The sequence below is a fragment of the Neofelis nebulosa genome, chromosome 5, assembly GCF_028018385.1.
Source record: "Neofelis nebulosa isolate mNeoNeb1 chromosome 5, mNeoNeb1.pri, whole genome shotgun sequence".
In the NCBI taxonomy this organism is placed as follows: Eukaryota; Metazoa; Chordata; class Mammalia; order Carnivora; family Felidae; genus Neofelis; species Neofelis nebulosa.
Window position 1 is genome coordinate 82,990,281 of NC_080786.1, and position 21,173 is coordinate 83,011,453.

Sequence of the window (21,173 nt, forward strand, 5' to 3'; positions counted from 1 at the left end):
GGCATCTGCAACTTGTGAAAGAATACCTTACTTGAAGAGGGACATTATCACAGGTGGAGGTGGGCGGAGCTGAAAGCTACAGACAAATTTAGCCTCAGGCAGTGATGCTGTGAACCTGGAGAATTGCCATTTTGGTTTGGGGATTCTGTTACAAGCAACCACAAGCATCCTAACAGATACGGAGGCTAAAACAAATCCAAAGAGCGCCTTGACAAAACTTTGAATAACTTTTCATTTTTATTGGTATTAACTCAGTTTCCCCCCACCTCCTCATTTGAACCCTCCTTCATTGTTTTATTTGTATTTCCCAGTAAGTCACGATTTTCATGTCTCCACAACTTTTCTTCAAATTATTTCCTCTACTTGAGGGGCCCCTTGTCATCTCTCTTTTATTACTCAGTAGATACCGTTTTTCTTTTCAATCCCTGTCTTCCCTGCAGGCCTCACTGTTGCATTATCAGTTGTATATAAAAGTTTAGTCACATACCTATTGTAACACTTACTTTCAGGTATTTACATTATTTATTTATGTGTCTGCCTTTCTTGGATTTTTTTGAGACTAAAATTCAGGCTACAATCCTTAAACTCAACCAAATCTCTAGCTAGTAAATTATGAATCAATGAATAAATGAATGTGCTATAGTTCTTAACCCTGAAAAAGTAAAACATTAAGTTTACCACCAGTAACTTCATATTGAGCAAGTAATTTTTGCTTTGGCTATGATGTTCAATAAAAAAGCTGATTTATTATGATTCTAATTTTGATGTTTTTTTTTTAAAAAATAAGGCATAGCACCTTTTCAGTGACAGATTATAAGATAAACACATTGACTTCCCAAAGAAGTTTAATATTAAAAAAAAAGTGCAAGTATTTTGTCTACATGCATGAGCATCTCAAGATTTTAATTGCTTTTTACTTCAGGAAGGTTGTGATATATAAACATTTTACAAATCTGATCTCAAAAAACAATGATTTGAATAATCTGTGCTTTAATGCAAAAATGAAACATTAATTTGTTCAATTTTCTCATACAACATGTTTATTAAACATTTCAGTGTCAATAATTTCTTAAAATTGTAACATTTAATCTTATAATGGAGCTAATACCAATTCTATTCATGGGAGTGTATTTTGGACTTTTAAACAACTTTAAGTAAAATGAATGCCACTGTCTTTAAGTTGTGCTTGGAGCAAAGACAAAGAAACATTAACTAATTCTTTCCAACTAATAAAACATCTAGTGATGCAATTTTTATTATGAAATTATTTTAAAGCTATTGTACGTTAAATACATTTTGCTTCTGTTACTGAAGCTTAATATATCATCTCGGAATATTAACAATTTTCACTTAATTTAGATTTTAAATATTGAATTTTTAACTTGGGCTGCAAGGAAAAATCCTGAAAAATAAAGATTTGCATTTAGCATCTTTTTCCTGCCCTCAAACATAACTTTTCAATCTGATATGACTTATCATGGAATCTGGATCAGGAAGTATAGCTTTTTAAGATAACTTTTCAAAAATAAAAAAAATACTTCTACATCAAAGAGGAATTCAGAATCACTTAAGTCTGAAGGAGCATGTGTTTTGATAATTATTTCCATCTGTTCCTTTTTTTATTATAAAGTGGCAATTTATATTACCATTAGAAATATACATTTGTATATAAAGTTTTGCATTCAAACCTCTTTATTTTTTGATTAGCTATGACTAAAGAACACAAGTCAAATAAAAACTCTATATATCCTTATTTCAGAAGCATATGTATATATACACATATATATTTGTAGAACAATCCACTGTTTTAAACGTGACTCTGAGTTAAAAAATGCTATTTACAATTTTATGACAGAGAAATAATCTCAGCCTTTTATGATATTAAAATGAGCAGGGGATTTTTATGTTTGAGTGTGTTTCACCTTGTGCAGACGAAATTAAGTTACATCATGGGAAACCTTCTCAGAGCAAGGCCTTGTAGACTAAGACATGAAGGTAGAATAGTAGATTTGCTATTTCTGGGTCCATGTTTAAAAAAATTACTGTTGATGTAGCTATGTTTCTTTGTCAAGAAATCAGTGGTCCCAAATTAGGACCTTCAAATTTCCAATACGTAATAAATCATTCTTCATTCTTTACTTCTGTCTTAATATTCTCATCTCTTGCTAGTGGCACCACAGGACAATCATCCATACATATAATACCTGTCTACAGCAGTGTCATTTCTTAAATTGAAGAATCTTTCTAAAAAGCTACCTGGATTAAAATGAGGCCCATAAAGCATCACAATTTACATCAAATCGATGTCTCTTTATTGTGCCAATCCATAGTGGCTAAAAATGTGTTATGAAATTCATATGTAAAATTCAAAACCCAAACTATTACTGTGATCAAGTACAGGATGGCTTGCTGTCCTCCAGTTTCCTGAAGCACAAGTCTCTGAATTAGCAAATGGAACGTCAGCACCATTTTGTTTCCATACCTCAAACTTCTAACTAAAAAATCAAGTATTAACCAAAGAACTGTTTTGAGATTCTCAAAAGTATTGTTTTCATTCTTAAGCCCATTGATTTTGAAGCATGTTACAATGAGGACTCTTGGAATAAACACATTTTAACTTATATGTACATAGTCAGTTACAAAGCTTTACTGAAAGTTATATTTTTCCTGAGAATATCCCAATGGATGAAAAAAAAGAGTTTATTTGACTTATAGAAACTTAAGAGATGAATGAATTGAGACCCAGAAATTGGAACGATAAAAATCAAAGAATTATTTTACTTGGAAGAAGCCTGGAAAACAAACTATTTAAACTGGCTCATATTTTTGGAAGAAATAGGATAATTATATGTTTGTATTTGGTAATTAAAAAAAAAAAAAAAACTAAGACTGTGAATACTGATTTTTTCTATTAAAGGTTTTATGTACCTAAAACGTAAGCAGCAGTTAAGCAAACGTTCACCGTATGCTCTCAACTACAGGTTTTGTCAAGTTAATATGTAAAAGAAAGGTGAGCTTTCCAGTTAATTCTTCAAAATTAATTGTAAATAAGGCAAAGCTAATTTCTGAACAGTTACTGGGTCAACATTTGCTTAAATGATATGAAAAAAAAAAAAACAATATAGAAACCAGGTGGTTGGACTCCTGCTTCTTAACTGCTACGAGGAAGAAGACAAATATGAATCTAGATGATAAATGATGGGCAGCCATTGAAAATAGAGGGAGAATTTGTGTTGCAGTTCATATCGCCATCATATTTTTCTTAATATTTAACCAGACTAAATATATTGTAATGAAATCATCAGTGTAATTTATAACACTTTGTGAAACTGTCAATTGTGTTACTGATGAGTTTGTGGGGTGTGTGTGTGTGTGTGTGTGTATCACCATAAAAGCTCAAGTAATTTCATGCTAAATGAGCCTGTGACCCATTTTGTAGAAGACTCTTTTTGAATTTTTTCAAAGAAAACAAGGCTTTGTGCTTGGGGTTTGTTTGGTCCTGGAAGTGACAGGTGTGTTTAAAAGCAAGTTGAGTCAAGAGTGACAAGGAGAAATACAACCAGATTTGTAAGTTTTTTACGAGTGTGTTCTTTTCCTAGAAGAGCAACATTCTTTTTTTTTTAACTTAAATGTCTTTATTTGTTACTTTCAAAATATTTTGTTAAACAAATATCTTTTTGCAAAGGTGTGTTCAAAATCCTTGCCGAGGTGCCTAGATGCATAACTTTTATTCTTTACAACCGATAAGGCAAATTCTTCCATTTCATTTGCTGCTAACCTCCTGATAACATAAATTAAGTACTTGGTGAAGGACACAAACCACTATTAAAGAATAATGATTGTGTAGAGTGAGGGGAACTACATTGACTTTGAAAGAATACAGCAACCAATGGCAAGGTCATTTAAGTGAAGGCCTAGAGCTTCTGCAAAGTGTATATATTTTAGGGAATCATATTTGGAACAATACATGCTGGACAGTAGAGCTATAGGAGAAGTAACATGCTACGTCTTCTCATTGATAATATCCATAATTCTGCATACAGTTTTAACATTCTGTTTTGTTTGAATTTGGATGTCTCTACACCATCCTGATTTGTAGGACTATGTAGACCTATTTTTTTTCCAAGGCGATCATATAATGTTCATTTCTTCCCTAATATTTTTCTAATACTTTAGTATTGCCTGGTCTTTACACTGAGTTCTTTTTTTTTTTTCTTTTCGAGTGCTTTAAGCTCACACAACCCTGTGTGTTGGAACCATAACTGTTAATTCCATATTGTTTCTCTATGCCCCTTGAAAACTCAGTGTATCAAGTTCCTTTCTGTGTTCTAGGAGACAGATTTATTGTCAACTAGACTTATTAACAAGGATATACAGCAACAAGCAAACCACTGGCTTCATAAGATATTAGGTTAGGAATTTCACAGCCATGCCTCCCAATTTCTTGGTGAAGTTTGGAAAATATTACATACATAAAACTCTAGTAAGTTTCAAAGGCAACTACAATTTGCTTTGACCAATTTCCTAAAACTTATTTCCTCATGCAAAACTCCTTTTCTTTCTTTCCTGCTGCAAGAGATGGTACAAAACTCTCTAATACAGCTAGACATGCACCTCTACTCTCAAATGTGTGTACAATGTAAAAAATCAGACCAAATGATAAGAGCATATAACTTATTCATCACTGCCCAGGCATGGCAGTGACACAGAATTCCCAAAAGTTATTTCAGCCTTAGAACACATTTTATTTTTCTAAATGACTAAAAACAAAAAATGAGATCCTAGACTAATCCCTTTGATAAAAATATGATAATCTCCTAGGTGAATCTGAAATTCTTTTTTATGAAAGAATGATATCAGCTAACACCATTAAGTTCAACAGAAGTCTATCCTTTGCATGAAACAATCTTAAGTAACAACTTCAAGAATAAAATTTTAAACTTTTAAATGATTCCTGGCTTATACCATACAGGTGTTAGAAGAATCTATAATTTGTACATGTTCAATATCATGGTAAAAAAAAAAATCCTGGAAACAGTATGTAATTATGTGTCAATTCCAGATGCCCAAAGAAAATTCAAATTCAAAACACAGCACACATCACAGCATTATCCAAAGTTTAAGTTATTTAGGGTATTACATTGATTTCTAAGTTAAAATCTCCAAAACCCTTTTCTTTAAGATAATAACTTTATTTCACATTTATTATAGCTATGTCTTCATTATAATTGGCCTTTTATTAATAACAACACAATGTTGTGGCGTCTTGATTTATTTTTTCCCTTGATTTTATGTGTGCTAATATTTTGTGCATGTGCATTTTCTACCAAACTGCAACAGGCAAGCTTTGGTTCAATTTCTTTGTCCTACACAAAGGAAGATTTTGAGTGCAGAATCTTAGTCACTAGGTCCTGGGTTGCCATTTTATTTTCCTCTCCTTGGGTGGATTTATTGGAAGGAAATGGGTAAAGGGGAGGGGATAAAGGGAAGGGATGAGAGAGGGACAAAGGGAAGAGTTCTCAGCTATGTTGAATCTTGATTCACGACTTTGCCTCCATTCATGGTTGGTGTTCCAGAACTTTTCCTCGAACGCCCTTGTTTTTCTCCAATTTCATGTAGCGATGGCTCTCTGTACATACACACTGAAAAGCAAAATTACATCAATTACTTATTACAATAGTAGACATCAATTTGGCTTCCATAAACATCTCAAATTTAATTTCACAATATTCTTCACTCTCACCATGAGCTCTTCTCTCCTGTGTAAAAACTAGTTTTAACTGGATAACATATTTAGTGGATATAAATGACCCTCTACTAGTTTTATCGGTCATAACCTTTTAAGTCTTCTTGAACTGTGGACATAGAGTGATTTCTGTTCTCTTACAGATAAGGCTTGAGTCTTACCTGTCTGCTAACCTATATAACAGGATTTTCATCTAGCGTTAGAGGAGACATTGCGAGCATAACATTAAAAGGATAGAAATAGATATTTTCTTAGTCCTTAGTCTGCAATCTAGTTTGCACAGGAAAAAAAAATCCTTATATACATGCTCCTAATCTTTACCTTACTACAAGAAATATGACATTGTTATATCAAATTGAAATATTTTGCACCAAATTTCAGGGCACCCTACATAAGAGGTGATAATAGGGAAGGCAGAGAAATAAATCAACAACGCCATTTTCCCAATTGCTTCGAGTTTGAATATGCAACTGTGAAATTTTAGTTCACATCTACATAAGACAGTTTCTCTCTCCTCTATTGTTTTGTCTGGCTCCAAAGGTTAGTCATCTGTGAATTATCATGGCTGTTGCTAGATTATTGCATAAAAAGAATATTTTTTTCAATGCATAAGAATTCAGTTCTTATTCTTGTAAGACAGGATCTATCAGCATAAGGAATACATTAAAACATTCATTATATTGTTGTGAAATAGACATATGTGACTATATACAAGCACATGAAGTATTTCATTCAAATATCAGGAATTATTTTTATCCTTGATTTAGGAACAAAGAGTTAAGTCCCTCCATCCATTAAACCATCGCTGCAGTGCTTTGGTAATCTGAATATTATTACCAATCAAATAGCTTCCTCCCTTGGGTTTTGCCATGATGCAGGAGAGCTGAACATGGTTATGACTGACTGGATGTCATGCAGTGATTAAGGGCACAAATTTGAAAGGGAAGCAAAAATATAAAAACAAGGAGGGGGACGAAACATAAGAGACTCTTAAATATGGAGAACAAACAGACGGTTACTAGAGGGGTTGTGGGAGAGGGGATGGGCTAAACAGGTAAGGGGCATCAAGGAATCTACTCCTGAAATCATTGTTGCACTATATGCTAACTAACTTGGATGTAAATTAAAAAAATAAAATTAAATAAAATTAAAAAAAAAAAGAGCACCAATTTGGGAGCCACACTACCTGGGTCCATGTCCCTACTCAGTCACTTGCCAGCTCTGTTAACTTGGACACATTTTCATCACTGAAAAACTGAATTTTTATGAGGATTAAATGTCGGGAATATAGGAAGTGTCCAAAGATGTTTAAGAGAATTGAAGGAGCTGATCTCTTCATGAAAATATTGAATAACAGATTTCAGAGAACACAGTGATAATTTTTTTTTTTGCTACAGGTATTCTAAATTCAAAACTAGATTAAGAGAGTTAAGACATAAGAAATGGTCTCATTACACTAGTTCAGTGAAGAGGAGACAGGTTTTTTCACAACATCTCAGTGGTAGAGCTCCTTAAACAATAACGTGCTTTTGAAACATTCAAGGATATTGTTAAAATGGAGATTTTGATACACGTTTTTGTGGACTTGAGATTCTACATGTTTTAAAATTTATTTTGAGAGAAAGAGAGAGCACAAGCAGGGGAGGGGCAGAGAGAGAATCCCAAGCAGGCTCCATGCTTTTAGCACGGAGCCTCATGCGGGGCGCAAACCAGAGAACCATGAGGTATGACCCGAGCCGTAACCAAGAGTCAGATGCTTGACTGAGCCACCCAGGTGCCCCTCTACATTTTTAATAAGCTCCCAGATGATGCTGATCTTGGCAAACTGAACCTCACTTCAGGTAGTACAAAAGGGATATATAAATATATCATGCAAAATTATTACATATATATTTTTTTACATACATATTTTAAATGAGATTTTAAAGTATTTCAATTATTGTACTAAATGGTTCTCCAACATCCCAAAAGACCTCTGGCTTACGTAGCAAAGTTGCACAGAGTAAATGAATTCAGAAATAATTCTGTAATTTTCAGATGATGCCATTAGATAATTTAAGTTTCTACTTTCTTTTCCAAAAGACAGAAGATCCATGTGGAAGATCCTATTGAAATCTTGTAATTCCTCAAGTCTAATGTCTCTTACCTATATTTCTGTTACAGAGAAAGTGTTAAAATCTCCAAAATTAAAGCATACATTTATATATGCAAATATAGATATTTGCACAGGGAAGTAAGTGCACAGGGAACTCAGAAGTAATGAAGTGATTCCATCAGAAAGCTATTCATATGATGCCATAAACACAGCTTTTCCTACTTTGCCAGTGAGTCAACTATAAAAACCAATACATCCCCAGGACTGACTACAAGCTGCTAAATCAGCGTCTCAAAGAATGACAAAAATTATCTTTTAAAAAATATACATAATCAATATATTTTGACCTGCAAATTTCTTTATTTCTTTAAAAAATTTTTTAATGTTTATTTATTTTTGAGAGAGAGAGAGAGACAGAGTGTGAGAGGGGGAGGGGTAGAGAAAGAGGGAGATACAGAATCTGAAGCAGTCTCCAGGCTCTGAGCTGTCAGCACAGCCAGACACGGGGCTCAAACCCACAAACCGTGAGATCATGACCTGAGCCCAAGTCAGACACTTAACCAACTGAGCCGCCCAGGCGTCTCTGACCTGCAAATTTCTTAAACTCCCAACTTAGAGGTACATGAAGGATGTTACTTCTGATTTAAAAAAAGAATACATTTTAAAAAATAATTTTATAGCTAAATTTCTTATTTTACTACTTAGTTTTTAGTTTCCTTATGTTCTTATGTTCTAGATTCTTCCCAGGGCATTTGTTTTTACTTTTTATCTTTTCTTTTGCTTTTCCTTTTGCTTTCTTTTTCTTTTTCTTTTTCTTTTCTTTTTTTGCTATTTCTCACTAATACATAAAATACTTCAGTTATGACAATGTGAAATGTTGCCATTACAATTACCACTGTAGACAACTTTCCCAATAACTAAACCCTGTTGGCCATCCTGGTATCAAGTCCTTAAAGAGGTTTTTTAAAATTGGCATCTGAAAATTTTCAGTGTTTCAAAAAGAACAAAACTCATTAGTACCATAGCAGAGCATGTAAGTTGCTCTTCTTCCAGGCCTACTCACTAACTTTCCAGTATTTTCATCAAATGGAAAAATAAAATTCTGGGTTTTGAAAAAACTAGTCCATATATCTTAGTTGGAAAATGAAGAGTAAATAGTGGGTTTCTCAGTTTGCTGAAAATCCCCCTTCAGTAAGTCAAATAAATATTTGAATTTCTGTATTTCTGTTTAAAGAAAGAATTGTTTCTTTAAAGAAAACAAACTTGAGTCAATCAAGGAATTACATGCAAGTATAAACAAAGAGAGCAAAAACTTTGTCAAACAAGATTAGTTTCTTGGGCTTTCATTTTCATTATTATTGATAGACTCTGGGATGTCTGTAATACTGTCTAACTCAAGAAGCTGACAAATCAAGGGGTACAAATCTCAATCAAATTTTGAATGAAAATGTAGTTAAAAGAACACGATCCAATTAGAAAGCAAAGAAAGGACAAAACATTTCTCCCCAGTAGTATAGCTCCCTTGGGTAGTTGTATCAACACTCCATAACTGTACTATTCTAAATGGCACACAATTAAAAGATGACACAGAGTACAAGAAGAGAACAGAAGGTATAACTGTTCACATTGAAGGTATAACCCATCACATTGATGTACAACGTAACCACAATGATAATCTCGTAAATAAACTTTTAATCCCTTAAATGAATCTATTATTCAAGATTTCTCAAAGACATTTTAAATTGACTAACTCATTTGATAATCATATTAACCTTATGAATAAAGTGAGAAATTCTTATCCACATTTTTAAATATAAAGGAAACTAAGCAACTTTCCTAAAGTCAGATGGTGGGTAGCAGCAAAGCCAGGATGAGAATGTAAGGCTTCAAAATCCTAATCAAGAGTTCTTAACAAAAGCAGGAGAGCAATTCATCAAAAAATGCAACAAAAGATTATCTTATATCAGACAACGTTTAAATTATATTCATATATTAATTGAGATCCAAGTTGGCCTTACCTCTACTAAATATTCTTAATGTCATCCAAAAAAGGTTAATGAAAACAAATGCCACTATTGGATGAATCCTATGTAATAGGATGGCTATTATCAAAAATGAAGACAAAAACAAAATAACCAGTGTTGGTGAGTATGTGAAGAAACTGAAAACACTGTACATTTCTGGTAGAGATGTAAAATGTACAGCCACTATGGAAAATGATATGATGATTCCTCAAAAAATTAAACATAGAGTTATCATATGATCCAGAAATTCCACCTCTCAATATACCCAAAATAAATGAAAACAGGGATGTGAACAGGTATTTGCACACTGAGTTCAGAGTAGTATTATTTACAATAGTCAAAAGGCAGGAGTAACCAAAATATCTATCAATGGATGAATGATAAACAAAATGTAGTACATACATACTATACAATATTGTTTAACCTTAAAAAGGAAGGAAATTCTGACACAAGAATGGATGAATCTTGAGGACATTATGCTAAGTGAAGTAAACTAGACACACAAGGACAAATATTTTATGATTCCATTAACATAGGATATCTAAAGTAGTCATAGAGACAGGAAGGAGAATAGTGGTTTCCTGGAGCTGGGGGAAGGGAGAATGGTAACGTGTACAAGTACAATGTGAATTACTTAATGGCTCTGAAATGTACACTTACTTTGGCTAAAATGGTAAATTTTGTGTTGTGTCTATTTAACACAATTAATAATTACACACACTTAAAAAAATCACACACACACACACACACACACACACAAATAACGAGTGTAAGCTATACACAAAGAGATGACTATTAAAGCCAGAAATGTTCTATTTGCATAGGAAGAGTCAACAATTCCCTAATAGTCAAAAGTATTAGTCTTAGAAGCACAGCAAGACAGAGAGAATTGAGATATAACTGAGGGGTTATAGAGTTGGTAAGAGGAAAATCTGATGAGAATACCCTAGAACTGCACTGCCTAATATACTATCCATTTGGTATATGTGGTCACTCAGCATTAAATGTGGTTATTCCCAATTCAGACGTGCTGCAAGTATAAAACAAACACCGAATTTAAAGACCACATGAAAAGAATAACTATCTCAGTAGTAATGTCTTAAAGTGATTACATACTGAGTACATGATATCTTGGATATTTTGGGTTGAATATACTATTAAAATTTACATTACATGCTTGTTTTTATTTTTCAAATGTGAATACCAGATAATTTAAATTACCCATGTAGTTCATATGATATTTCTGTTAGACATTTCTATCTTAGAAGAGTTTGTTGTTCTCTACGGGTGTCCTGACTGGAGCTAACGCTCTAAATTACTGATCAACAGGAGGACAGTGGAGAATATTTTCTGACCCGACTGGACCCGAGATTCATATGTAGAGGCAGAGTATCTTGGATGCCTTTGGTAGGATGAACTTGGCTTAACTAATGTTGTATCACTTTCATTCAATATGGATTTTTCATTTTCTTTTCCCTCCTCCAATTCCAGTTACTCTTTTGTGAACAAATATCTAAAGATGCTTTGTTCAAGCATTGATTTGCTCATTTATTCTATAAACGGGTGCACATTTAATTTGTGCTGGGAGCTCTGCTAAATTCCTTGGCAACTGCAAGAAATGACCTCTTGATTCCTGCCCTCATGGAGCTCAGGGTGAAGAAGGAGAGCACAGACATGCACACAAATCACAGGCTGTTCAGAGCCAGGGTAGAGAGTTGAATGGAAATTAGGACATCACAATAGCTATCTGATGTTGATTTAGCCTTGATGCAGAGGAGTTAGAGATATGGCCAGGTTACTGAAGAAGAGTGAGGAAATGAAGTGCAGGTAATGTAAGAAAAAGTGACTGGTTGAAGAATGGGGTAAGATAGAGAAGTAGGAGGGTTAAACCTGGCAGGGTTAACTTGTGTCAGAATTATGGAATTCCACGCTAGATTTAAACCACTATCCTGATATCTGTCAGCTTCAATTTGATAGTGAATGAAGAGTTAAAAAATATGTCCATCAAATACAGGAGTTTATAGGGAAAAATCTATTTATTCAATCTCATTATCTGGAAAAATGTCTAACTATGTTTATATGGCCTGAATACAGCCAGTCAGATTAGTCAGAAAGAATCAATCGAACTGACTCTTACTGCACAGATTCTATAAGAAATGGTTGGCAGCATCTGAAACTTTCATGAGTTCTGCTATCTTGCAAACACAATTGTTAAGTTCTTAGAAATAAACCTAGCTGAGGCACCATTACATGTGAGACCTGCTGCTTATCTAACATGCTCAATATCTGATATACTCCAAGTACCATAATTTTGACTGCAATTGAAAGGTGGGGTTCACTTGGTTAAGCTAACATGTTAAGAAGGGTTATCCTTTTGTTTTGTGGGGAATTTAATGTAGCACTTAAGAAGACTAACCAAACAAAAAATAACAAATCAAGAGTTACTAACCCCATATATGAGCATCACATATACTTTACAATAAAAAAATAATTTTATATAGCTACTAGTACTAGAATTTGGAGTTCTGGTATTGATTTCCAAACATATACTCCTAAGAAATTGTGGAGAATCTTTATCTTTTTTATTAAAAAATGTGTTTTAGGTTTTTTGGGGGGGTTTTTTTTTGGGGGGGTAGGGGAGGGGCCAAGAGAGAGGGAGAGAGAGAATCCCAAGCAGACTCCACGCTGTCAGCACAGAGCCCGACATGGAGTTTGAACTCATGAACCATGAGATCATGACCTGAGCTGAAACCAAGAGTTGGACGCTCAGCTGAGCCATCCAGGTGCCTCTATTATGGGAAATATTTAAGAAGCATGTCTAGGAAACCACCTAGGTTCTGATTTTCAAATAGTTCTTTCTGCAGCTGCAGAATTGTCTTCCTAAATAATCCCTGCAATTATGTAAGATTAAGTTTTTCTCTTCCTGATAATCAGGTCATTATTAGTAATTGAAATGACCTCTGATCTCTTAATTTGCATTATTTCAAAGTACAATGATATTTACGGGGGAGTGCTTTTCCATCACTTTCTATTACAATAAGCTATTATTTCATTAGAAATAGATTTATCTTGCTTTAGGAAGCTCTACAATGTTTTAAAAACCTCTTTGTTCTTGAATAGATTCTTCTGGTGCCCTCTGTTGTATGCATTTGGCCCATTTCAGCTACTCTTGGTGAGGAATAATTTCCAGCCTGGGAATAAAGTGAAACAAACAAACAAAAAATCCAACTCCCTGTATTTCTTGTTTTCCCAGCTCCCCAATCACAGTTCTCAGAAACTCAGATTCAGTGCCAATGCCCATTTAACCATTGGACACAAGTTCTCTGATTTAGGCAACTTGAGATGTTATTATCTACCCATGTGTCATCCAAGACTCTGTGGACTACACTTGTGATACAGAGTTTATTTTCAGTGGGTATGATTTAATGGCTATCATTTGGCATGGAACTGATTTCCAACTGTGTTTCCTTCTGATTTCACTTCATACTATTTTTTCAACAGAGTCTCAATATCCAGCTATCAAGAGTGTTCAGTGCCTGATGATACAATGCCTGATTAACAACACTGCTTCTGTTTCACCTGGCACTTCTGGTTGGTTCTTGATCGCATTCCATGCCCTCTTTCTTCTTTAAAGCAGGATAAAAAAGAATACTTGCTCTTTTTTTATCCCACAGGATGTTTTTGAGATACATATCATTATTCCTCTAACACATGTGGTATCATAATAGTTTTGGATAAATGGTAAAAGGAGATAATGTTCTGAAAAGGGAAGCATATCTATTTCATTCTTTAACACTCTTTCTTCATTTCAGTTTTCTTTCTCTTTTCCCTCCATTTTGATATATGTTTCGATTTTTTTCTTTTCTTCTCCTCCCCACCACCCTTCTCCCTTCTCTTCTCCTTCTTTTGGGTGTCTCCTTTTATTCATGTTTTGACTTTTCTTGATCCACAGTACACTGAAGCAGAAGGATTCACTGAAGCTTTCAGAGTAAAAATGAGGTAGAGGGATTTGGTGAGAGAATATTCTTCCTCATGTGCAGACACGAGAACACACAAAGTTTCTAATAGCAGAGCCCATATCATGCATTACTTTAAGACACAGAAATCACTAGAAATTCCCAGTTCAATTTATTAATGTGAACAGATCACACCTGTATGATGTCACATTGTGACTTGGCCTGGTGAAGTCTGTCATTTTGACAGCCACCTGAGATGCACTGGCTATATTCCTCTAGAAAGCCATGCAGTCCTGCTATCATAAATAAGATGCTACACTTGGTCATAACAAGACCATAAGCTACCAACTTTAGAATACTACATAGTATTTGTTTTATTAATTTCTTTTTTGCTTTACTTTTAAATGCAAGATTATACTGTTAGAAAGGAGAGAGATCTAATATATATCACTGAGCATTGAAATCTTGTAAAAAATAAAACACATCTCCTCTTTATAAGATTAGGTACAGGATTTCCAGGACATGGTTTCCAATTACTATTCTTCTATTATATTCTTTTCATGGGTACCTTTGTTGCAAATGCAGTTATGAGAAATATGCAAGCGTTCTTTGCCACTTTACTAGCTCAGATTCCCTGTTTGTAATTTTTAACATTCAAGAGTCACATTTATATCAGTTACAAACTTTTCTTGGGAAACAAACCAAAATAATGCCTTTCTTGGGGCGCCTGGGTGGCGCAGTCGGTTAAGCGTCCGACTTCAGCCAGGTCACGATCTCGCGGTCCGTGAGTTCGAGCCCCGCGTCAGGCTCTGGGCTGATGGCTCGGAGCCTGGAGCCTGTTTCCGATTCTGTGTCTCCCTCTCTCTCTGCCCCTCCCCCGTTCATGCTCTGTCTCTCTCTGTCCCAAAAATTAAAAAAAAAAAAAAAAAAATAATGCCTTTCTTAAAAGTATGAAAAAAGTGGAATCTCAAAAGTTGCCGTTATTTATAAATCAGACAACTGTAATAAACCAGATGCAGTTACCATCCAGTGGGTCCTCTCCTCCTAAGCAGTGTCCTCACAACCATAGCTAATATTAATTGAGTACTTAATATTATATCTTAATATAATATTAAGGATATACTTAATATTATATCTTAATATAATATTAAGGATATACTTAATATTATATCTTAATATAATATTAAGATATACTTAATATTATATCTTAATATTATAAGTATAATATTAAGTATAAGATATACTTAATATATATCTGCACCTTATATACACTATGATTATTTTTAAACACCCAAAAGAGAGATACTTTCATTGGTTAGCTTTGCAACTGAGGAAACTAGAGAACAGAAAGGGTCGTTTGCTGGAAGTATTGCAGGACACTATAGGGCAGAATCAGCATTAAAACTCGTGTGTGATTAGCTCTAGGGTTCCTGCTTTAAGCTTACAGTCAGATAGTTTAATATGTCTGAGAAAAAACAAACACATAAATCTTTCTTGACTGGTCTCAAGTCAAGATCTTGATCCTAGTCCTCATGGGGGTGCTCAGCACTTCCTGGAACCCTACCGCATTTCTCTTGCCAATTTCCTCTCCCATTCTTCCCACGTGATATTACATGCCTTCACTTAACTCCTCAAACTCTCCTCAGACTCAGGCAATAGGCCTGTCTTCTTTCTTTTCTTGACTTTCTCTCTCCTTCCTCTACCTGTCTCTCCTTCACGTTTCCCTTCCTTCCTCCTTTTTTATCAGTAAACCACCTTGTTTTGCATTTCACGTAGAAAGAAGAAGAGGAAGTGTTTGTATTTCCACCATGAAAACGACCCACCTGCATATATCTGCTCACACGTGTTCTGGCTCCCTGCTTGTTACAGAGCTTGAACCCTCTCTGCACCTGTCTAAAGTTGGCCCTCCACTTGCCACTTCCATGCTGGAGCCCACTCCCTTTGGTCAGTATAATTCAGTGACCATCTCTCCTCTAATGCCCAAAGTCACTTCTCCCCACATGTTCCCATCAATCTATAAATATGGTGTAATAGCTCTAAGCAAACAAGCCAATAAACCCCACTGTAACTCGCATATTTCTCTTCAGCTACTGCTTCCTATTTCTCTGCTCCTCTTTTACAGCAGAGCTCCTCCAAAGTGTGACTTAATATTACTTTCTTCTTTTCTTTACCTCCTGTGATAACTTGAATCCACTCTAATTAGGCTTATTCTCCTATACCACTGAAATCACTTGCCAAGTCACTGTTGCCTGTATGTTATATACCCATTGGTCAAGCCTCCAGCAGCTTATGGGATCCTCTGGCAGTCTTTGATAGATAACAGCTGTGGTCATAGTTTTGCCTCTTTCTAACTATACGAACCTGGGTGAGCTAGTTAACCTCTTTTAAACTCAGTTTCCTCATGTTTAAAATTGGGATGATAATCTTAACCTTCATACTCTCAAAGTGTTAGTGACTATCAATTGATACTCAATTGATCAATACACGATCGATCATTTGTGCTGAAAATAACAACGAGCCACACAAATGGCATATAAGGCAGTACAGCTGCTACTAATTATTACTTATATTACTGCTGGATTCCTGACAATTATTTAGAAAGTGAGAGTTGCTGTAATTATGGAGAGAACTAGGTGGAAATCTTTGAGGGTCAGTATGGTTCTATAAGGGAGATTGGAAAACCTGTGTGGAAGGCAATTGTAGTTGCTGACAAATTATTTCCAAATGGAAGCAATACAACTCCAGTTTCTGATAAAGTTCACAAATGACACTCTATAAAGAACCCCCATCCTACATCAGTTTCTATCAAAGAAGGATGAAATATGACTAATCTTCTTATTACTACCAATTTAATTGAATTTTCCTTGGCCCTCTGTAATTTCTAAGAAGTGGAAAGGTTAGATTGCTCTGTCAGTTAATGTACCATTAAAGATATTTAATTGTCTTAATAGCAGATCATGGAAGGGTGTGAGCAATTAACATGAAGCAATTTCACACCTTAATTAATGTCACATGGGATCCCTTTGGAACTGGAGAAGAATTCTAAGCGCTGGTTCAGAAGCAATGTATTGCCAAAGGAACTCACCCAGCACACTGTAAATATTTATTATAAAGACTTAAGAGACATTGTGAACACAAAGATCTATATCTTCATGTGTAAAGAGATCAGAAGCAACATTTGTGTGCAGGAGAGACAGAGATATGGAAGAAGAATGTGTCAGGGAGAGGCAGGAGGGTTTTATTAAAGACTAAATTCAAAGCCAGGAAAATGCTGCTTTGAAGGAGTTATACTGGTTTGGGGGAAGAAGGTGTCACAGGCTGGCAGGGATCCAAAACTCAAAAGGTGGAGGGAGAGAGAGAGAGAGAGAGAGAGGAGAGAGAAATTACAGCTATTGTCTTTGCTATAATTAAAACAATCAGGGGTATCAGCGGTACCCTTTCCTCCTCCATCTTTCTTTGTCTTTTAGTGTGGTTGGGTCTAAAAGAGGATTTTGGAAAACACAACAGTTTTCTTTCCAGGCAATTGAAATAAAAATGTCAAAATCATTTTGCTATTAGTATTCTCCCAATTAGAGGTCTAAAGCATTAGGACCCCTGATTTGTTCAGTTCTTTGGTACCCCATTATAGAGTTCTTGAAGAGATTATTTTCCCTCCAAATTTCAACTTTCACTGTCTCTAATCCCTTTATGAATACCGCATCTCACAGCATTTATCCAGTACATAGCCCAATAACACTATGTCCAGTTTCTGAGAGAAAATGAAAAGGACACTTTGCATTGATCTGACCGATTTGGGATTTCCAGCTTTCTTACAATGTCTAATCTTCATATTATTCCTATGAAACAGATGGCATTTATAATCAATTTCATCTTCAGAGATCACTGAGGTTTAAGAGGGCAAATCATTTTCTCAAAATTTCTTAGAAAATCATTGGCAAAATTTTGATCAGAAGAATTAGACATTTATTCTTGATTAATTGATTTCTACTAGGTTATTTTTTTCTCAGTGTTGACATAGTGCGATAATTGGTGTTACCTCTAACTTACTCTGTATACTAATTTAACTCAGCACTAAAATACAGCCATCTTAATAGCAGTAGGAAATGGCAAAATGTGACATGTTTGATATATTTAATTCCATGGTGTCAGAGTGACAGTTTGCTCTATGTTAGTCCAATATGCTGATCACAATAATTTGAATAAATTTAAATAATTGCCTATGGACATCTCGATTTAATCCAAATAAGCCTCGAATCACCAAATTCAGTTTAGGACACTAAGTCTTGATTCTGGTTGCCATCATAATCACTTGGACAATAAAATCAGAACAACTCTGGAGACTTGGCCTGAGAATTTATAGCTTTTTGAACACTTCAGATGGTTCAGATACTCATGTCTGGGAAACACTGATCTACATTATACTCCTGGCACTTAAATCAGGTTCTATTAGCTTAAGTCAACAGTTATAACAGGAAAAACGGATAATTTTACCTGTGTGTGTGTGTATGTTAGTCTTGTCTCCCCACTTGAAAATACATTGGTGGAAATCAGCAAATGTTCCTTTATTTCCAGTTTAATATTTCTGAGCAATGATTCTCAGTTGATATTTACTAATTTTACTTTAGAAACATATTTCTCTCTCCAGGATTAAGTTCATGAAGCTTAAACCTTTGGAAATGTACACATTGTTTTCAGGAGGAAGGAACTAGATTCTGAATGCCAACCACCTGCAGGAGCTGAGTAATGAGCTTCTTGGAGGAGGGAGGAGAAAAGGAGGAGATTGTATCTTGTTCTTTGTCAATGAGTATTTGGCTGCTGTATCTAAAGCTAAAGGGGGAGGTTACCACCAAGACAATTTAAATCTGGGGGAGTTACTTATCTGTTGTGTGAACAATGCTCTGAAAGGGCAAAATTGGGAATCATGAAGCCTATGCTGTTGTCTTAAATTCCAGGGGAGGGGACCCACGTAAAGTAAAGGTTGACGTGCAAGTGTACATATAATGGGTTTAAATATCAAGTCCATCCATCTGTCTGAACAGACACCCTTGCAACCCTTCATTAACACTGTCTGTGTTGTAAACAAAGGGTGGAGAGTGAGGCCATGATGGGAAAGGGGCTGGTGGGTAATTATTGTCATGTAATCAGTGTGGGATTTAAAGATCCTGGGACTGGCAGAGTTTAATTTTGGGAATCATGACATTCAAAATGATATCATCATCAGGACATGGGGAAAAGACAGAGCTATTTGAAAAACAAAACAAACCTCCTCTGACTTTTCCTCTATCAGTGGCCTATTCCCTTCCTAAAAGGACATTTACAGTCCGTAGTACTGGACTCTGTTGGTAACCATCCAGTGGTAGGTTTACAGGTTTACAAAAATTCCTTTAAAAACTAAAAATAACTAACAACCTTTCTGGTTAGCCATCAGTATGGACAGCCTCTTATGAAGCCGTCATTTTCTTCCTTTTCTGAAAGTGTCTTCTAGTTATGTGCTTTATAACCGATGTATGGAAGAATTTACCGAAGACTTTCTTTACAATGAGTTATGGCTTAGAATGTTTTTCATCCTACTGCTTCCAAAAAAACCCCAAAAAACAAAAAAACAAAAAATAAAACAAAATCACAAATCATCCATCATGGAAATAGCTCATAAAATTGTACTTTTTTCATTCAATAATTCAATAAAGGAAATGTGTTTAGAATCATTTTGTTTATAAGTCCTAAGCTAGGTTCCATGAAGGAACATGGGTTTACAATTAAGGTCTTATAAAGACTGCACAGAATGTCATTGTCAAAGAACTTTAGGAATCAGCTGCTCCAAATTTTTCTTTTGCAGAGTAGGAAATGGAGCCTGTTAAAATTAAGCAAAAAAAAAAAAAATGTATTATCAATTCTTTCTTGACTAGTTTTAGCATGGCATTCTCATAACTATCCTATCTGATTATCTACTGATACGAGTTTATCTCATCATATCATGTATACCTTTCTCCATTTTGCATGGTTTGGAGCTAGCTTACTGTTCAAGCTGTGCCTTGGTATATAACATTTCTGCTTTGCTATCACTGACTTTTCTAAGTATTAGCATGATCCATAGGCTTACTTCAGATTAAAGGGCAGTAGAGTACAGGGAATAGATGTATAGGTTTTGACAGTGGGCTTCCTAGACTGCAGTCTCAGTTCTGTATTTATCTAGCCCTGTGATTGGACAGGGCTCACTAACTTCGTTATTGAAATATTAGTTTCTTCATCTATAAAATGAGGGTAATAACATAAAGCTGTTGTGAGGTTTAATGAATGTAACATATACAACCTGCCTAGCAAACGATAAATTGCACATAGATGCAGTAAGACTAGTAATCGTAGTAATAAAGTGGTGGCATGAACAGTTTGGGGATCCTAGTGAGGAGAAAGAAGTTCTCACTGCACAGTTCTTGATGCCTAACAAAACCTCCGTTGTACATATCTTTGATAATAATGGTTATTACATAATTATATCATTTGATATTATAAAGCACAGCTGCATGAAGAATCATTGGGAAAGCGTTATTTTTGCATCGTAACAATGGTTTCAAATTACAAACGAGGTATGGGTGGCACCTGTGTGGCTTGGTCAATTACGCATCCCACTCTTGATCTCGGCTCAGGTCATGATCTCAGTTTGTGAGTTCCAGCTCTGTGTCCAGCTCTGTGCTGACAGCTCAGAGCCTGCTTGGGATTCTGTCTCTCCTCCTCTCTGCCCCTCCCCCCGCTTGCTCTTTCTCTGTCTCACTCTCCAAAATAAATAACTACAATTTAAAATAAAAACCAAACTAGGTATGGGAGAACTGATCAATTTCATGTGTCTGTCAACAATATTTAGAACATGAAGAGCTCCATGAATCTGAAAAGCCTTTTATTTCTAAGCAGCAAGTATATTCTCGATTAAAAAAGGAGAGAAGCGAATGGAATACATTTATTCAAAAGCATTTGCCAGGGTCTTATGCTATGCTGAGGTTCCATTTCAGACTTCAGACTGTAAGCAATTTCATCCATCTTCACAGAGATGTAGCGCTTGCTTGCTGGAGTCAGAATGCCTTGGCTTGGACTCTGCCTCTGTCACTTACAAGCCACTCAATATGGGACAAATTACTTAATGTTTCTGTGCTTCATTTTCCACATTTGTAAAATGGGGATGATATTAGAATCCACTTCATGGAAATGGAATGAAAAATAAAAGAGGCAATAACTGAGAAATGTTTAGCACAATACCTGTACAAAGTAAGCATTTATAGAACAGTTAGCTAATCTGTTCAAAAAAGTGGACCTTGCTTTCTAAGACAAAAGGCAAAGACATTTGTAGGGAATTAAAAGGT

The 21,173-nt window shown here is 35.2% G+C and overlaps 1 protein-coding gene across 4 annotated transcripts in view; it reads right to left on the minus strand.

Annotated features, from left to right (window-relative positions):
• Positions 1-827: 827 nt before the first annotated feature.
• FGF12 (fibroblast growth factor 12) overlaps positions 828-21,173 on the minus strand; it is a 561,888-nt gene continuing 541,542 nt past the window's right edge. For all 4 annotated transcript variants that reach the window (XM_058730851.1, XM_058730850.1, XM_058730852.1 and 1 more), the window contains one exon: positions 828-5,642. In XM_058730851.1, coding sequence (XP_058586834.1) covers positions 5,524-5,642 — 119 coding nt within the window. In that variant the 3' untranslated portion in view covers positions 828-5,523. The remainder of the gene's footprint in view (positions 5,643-21,173) is intronic.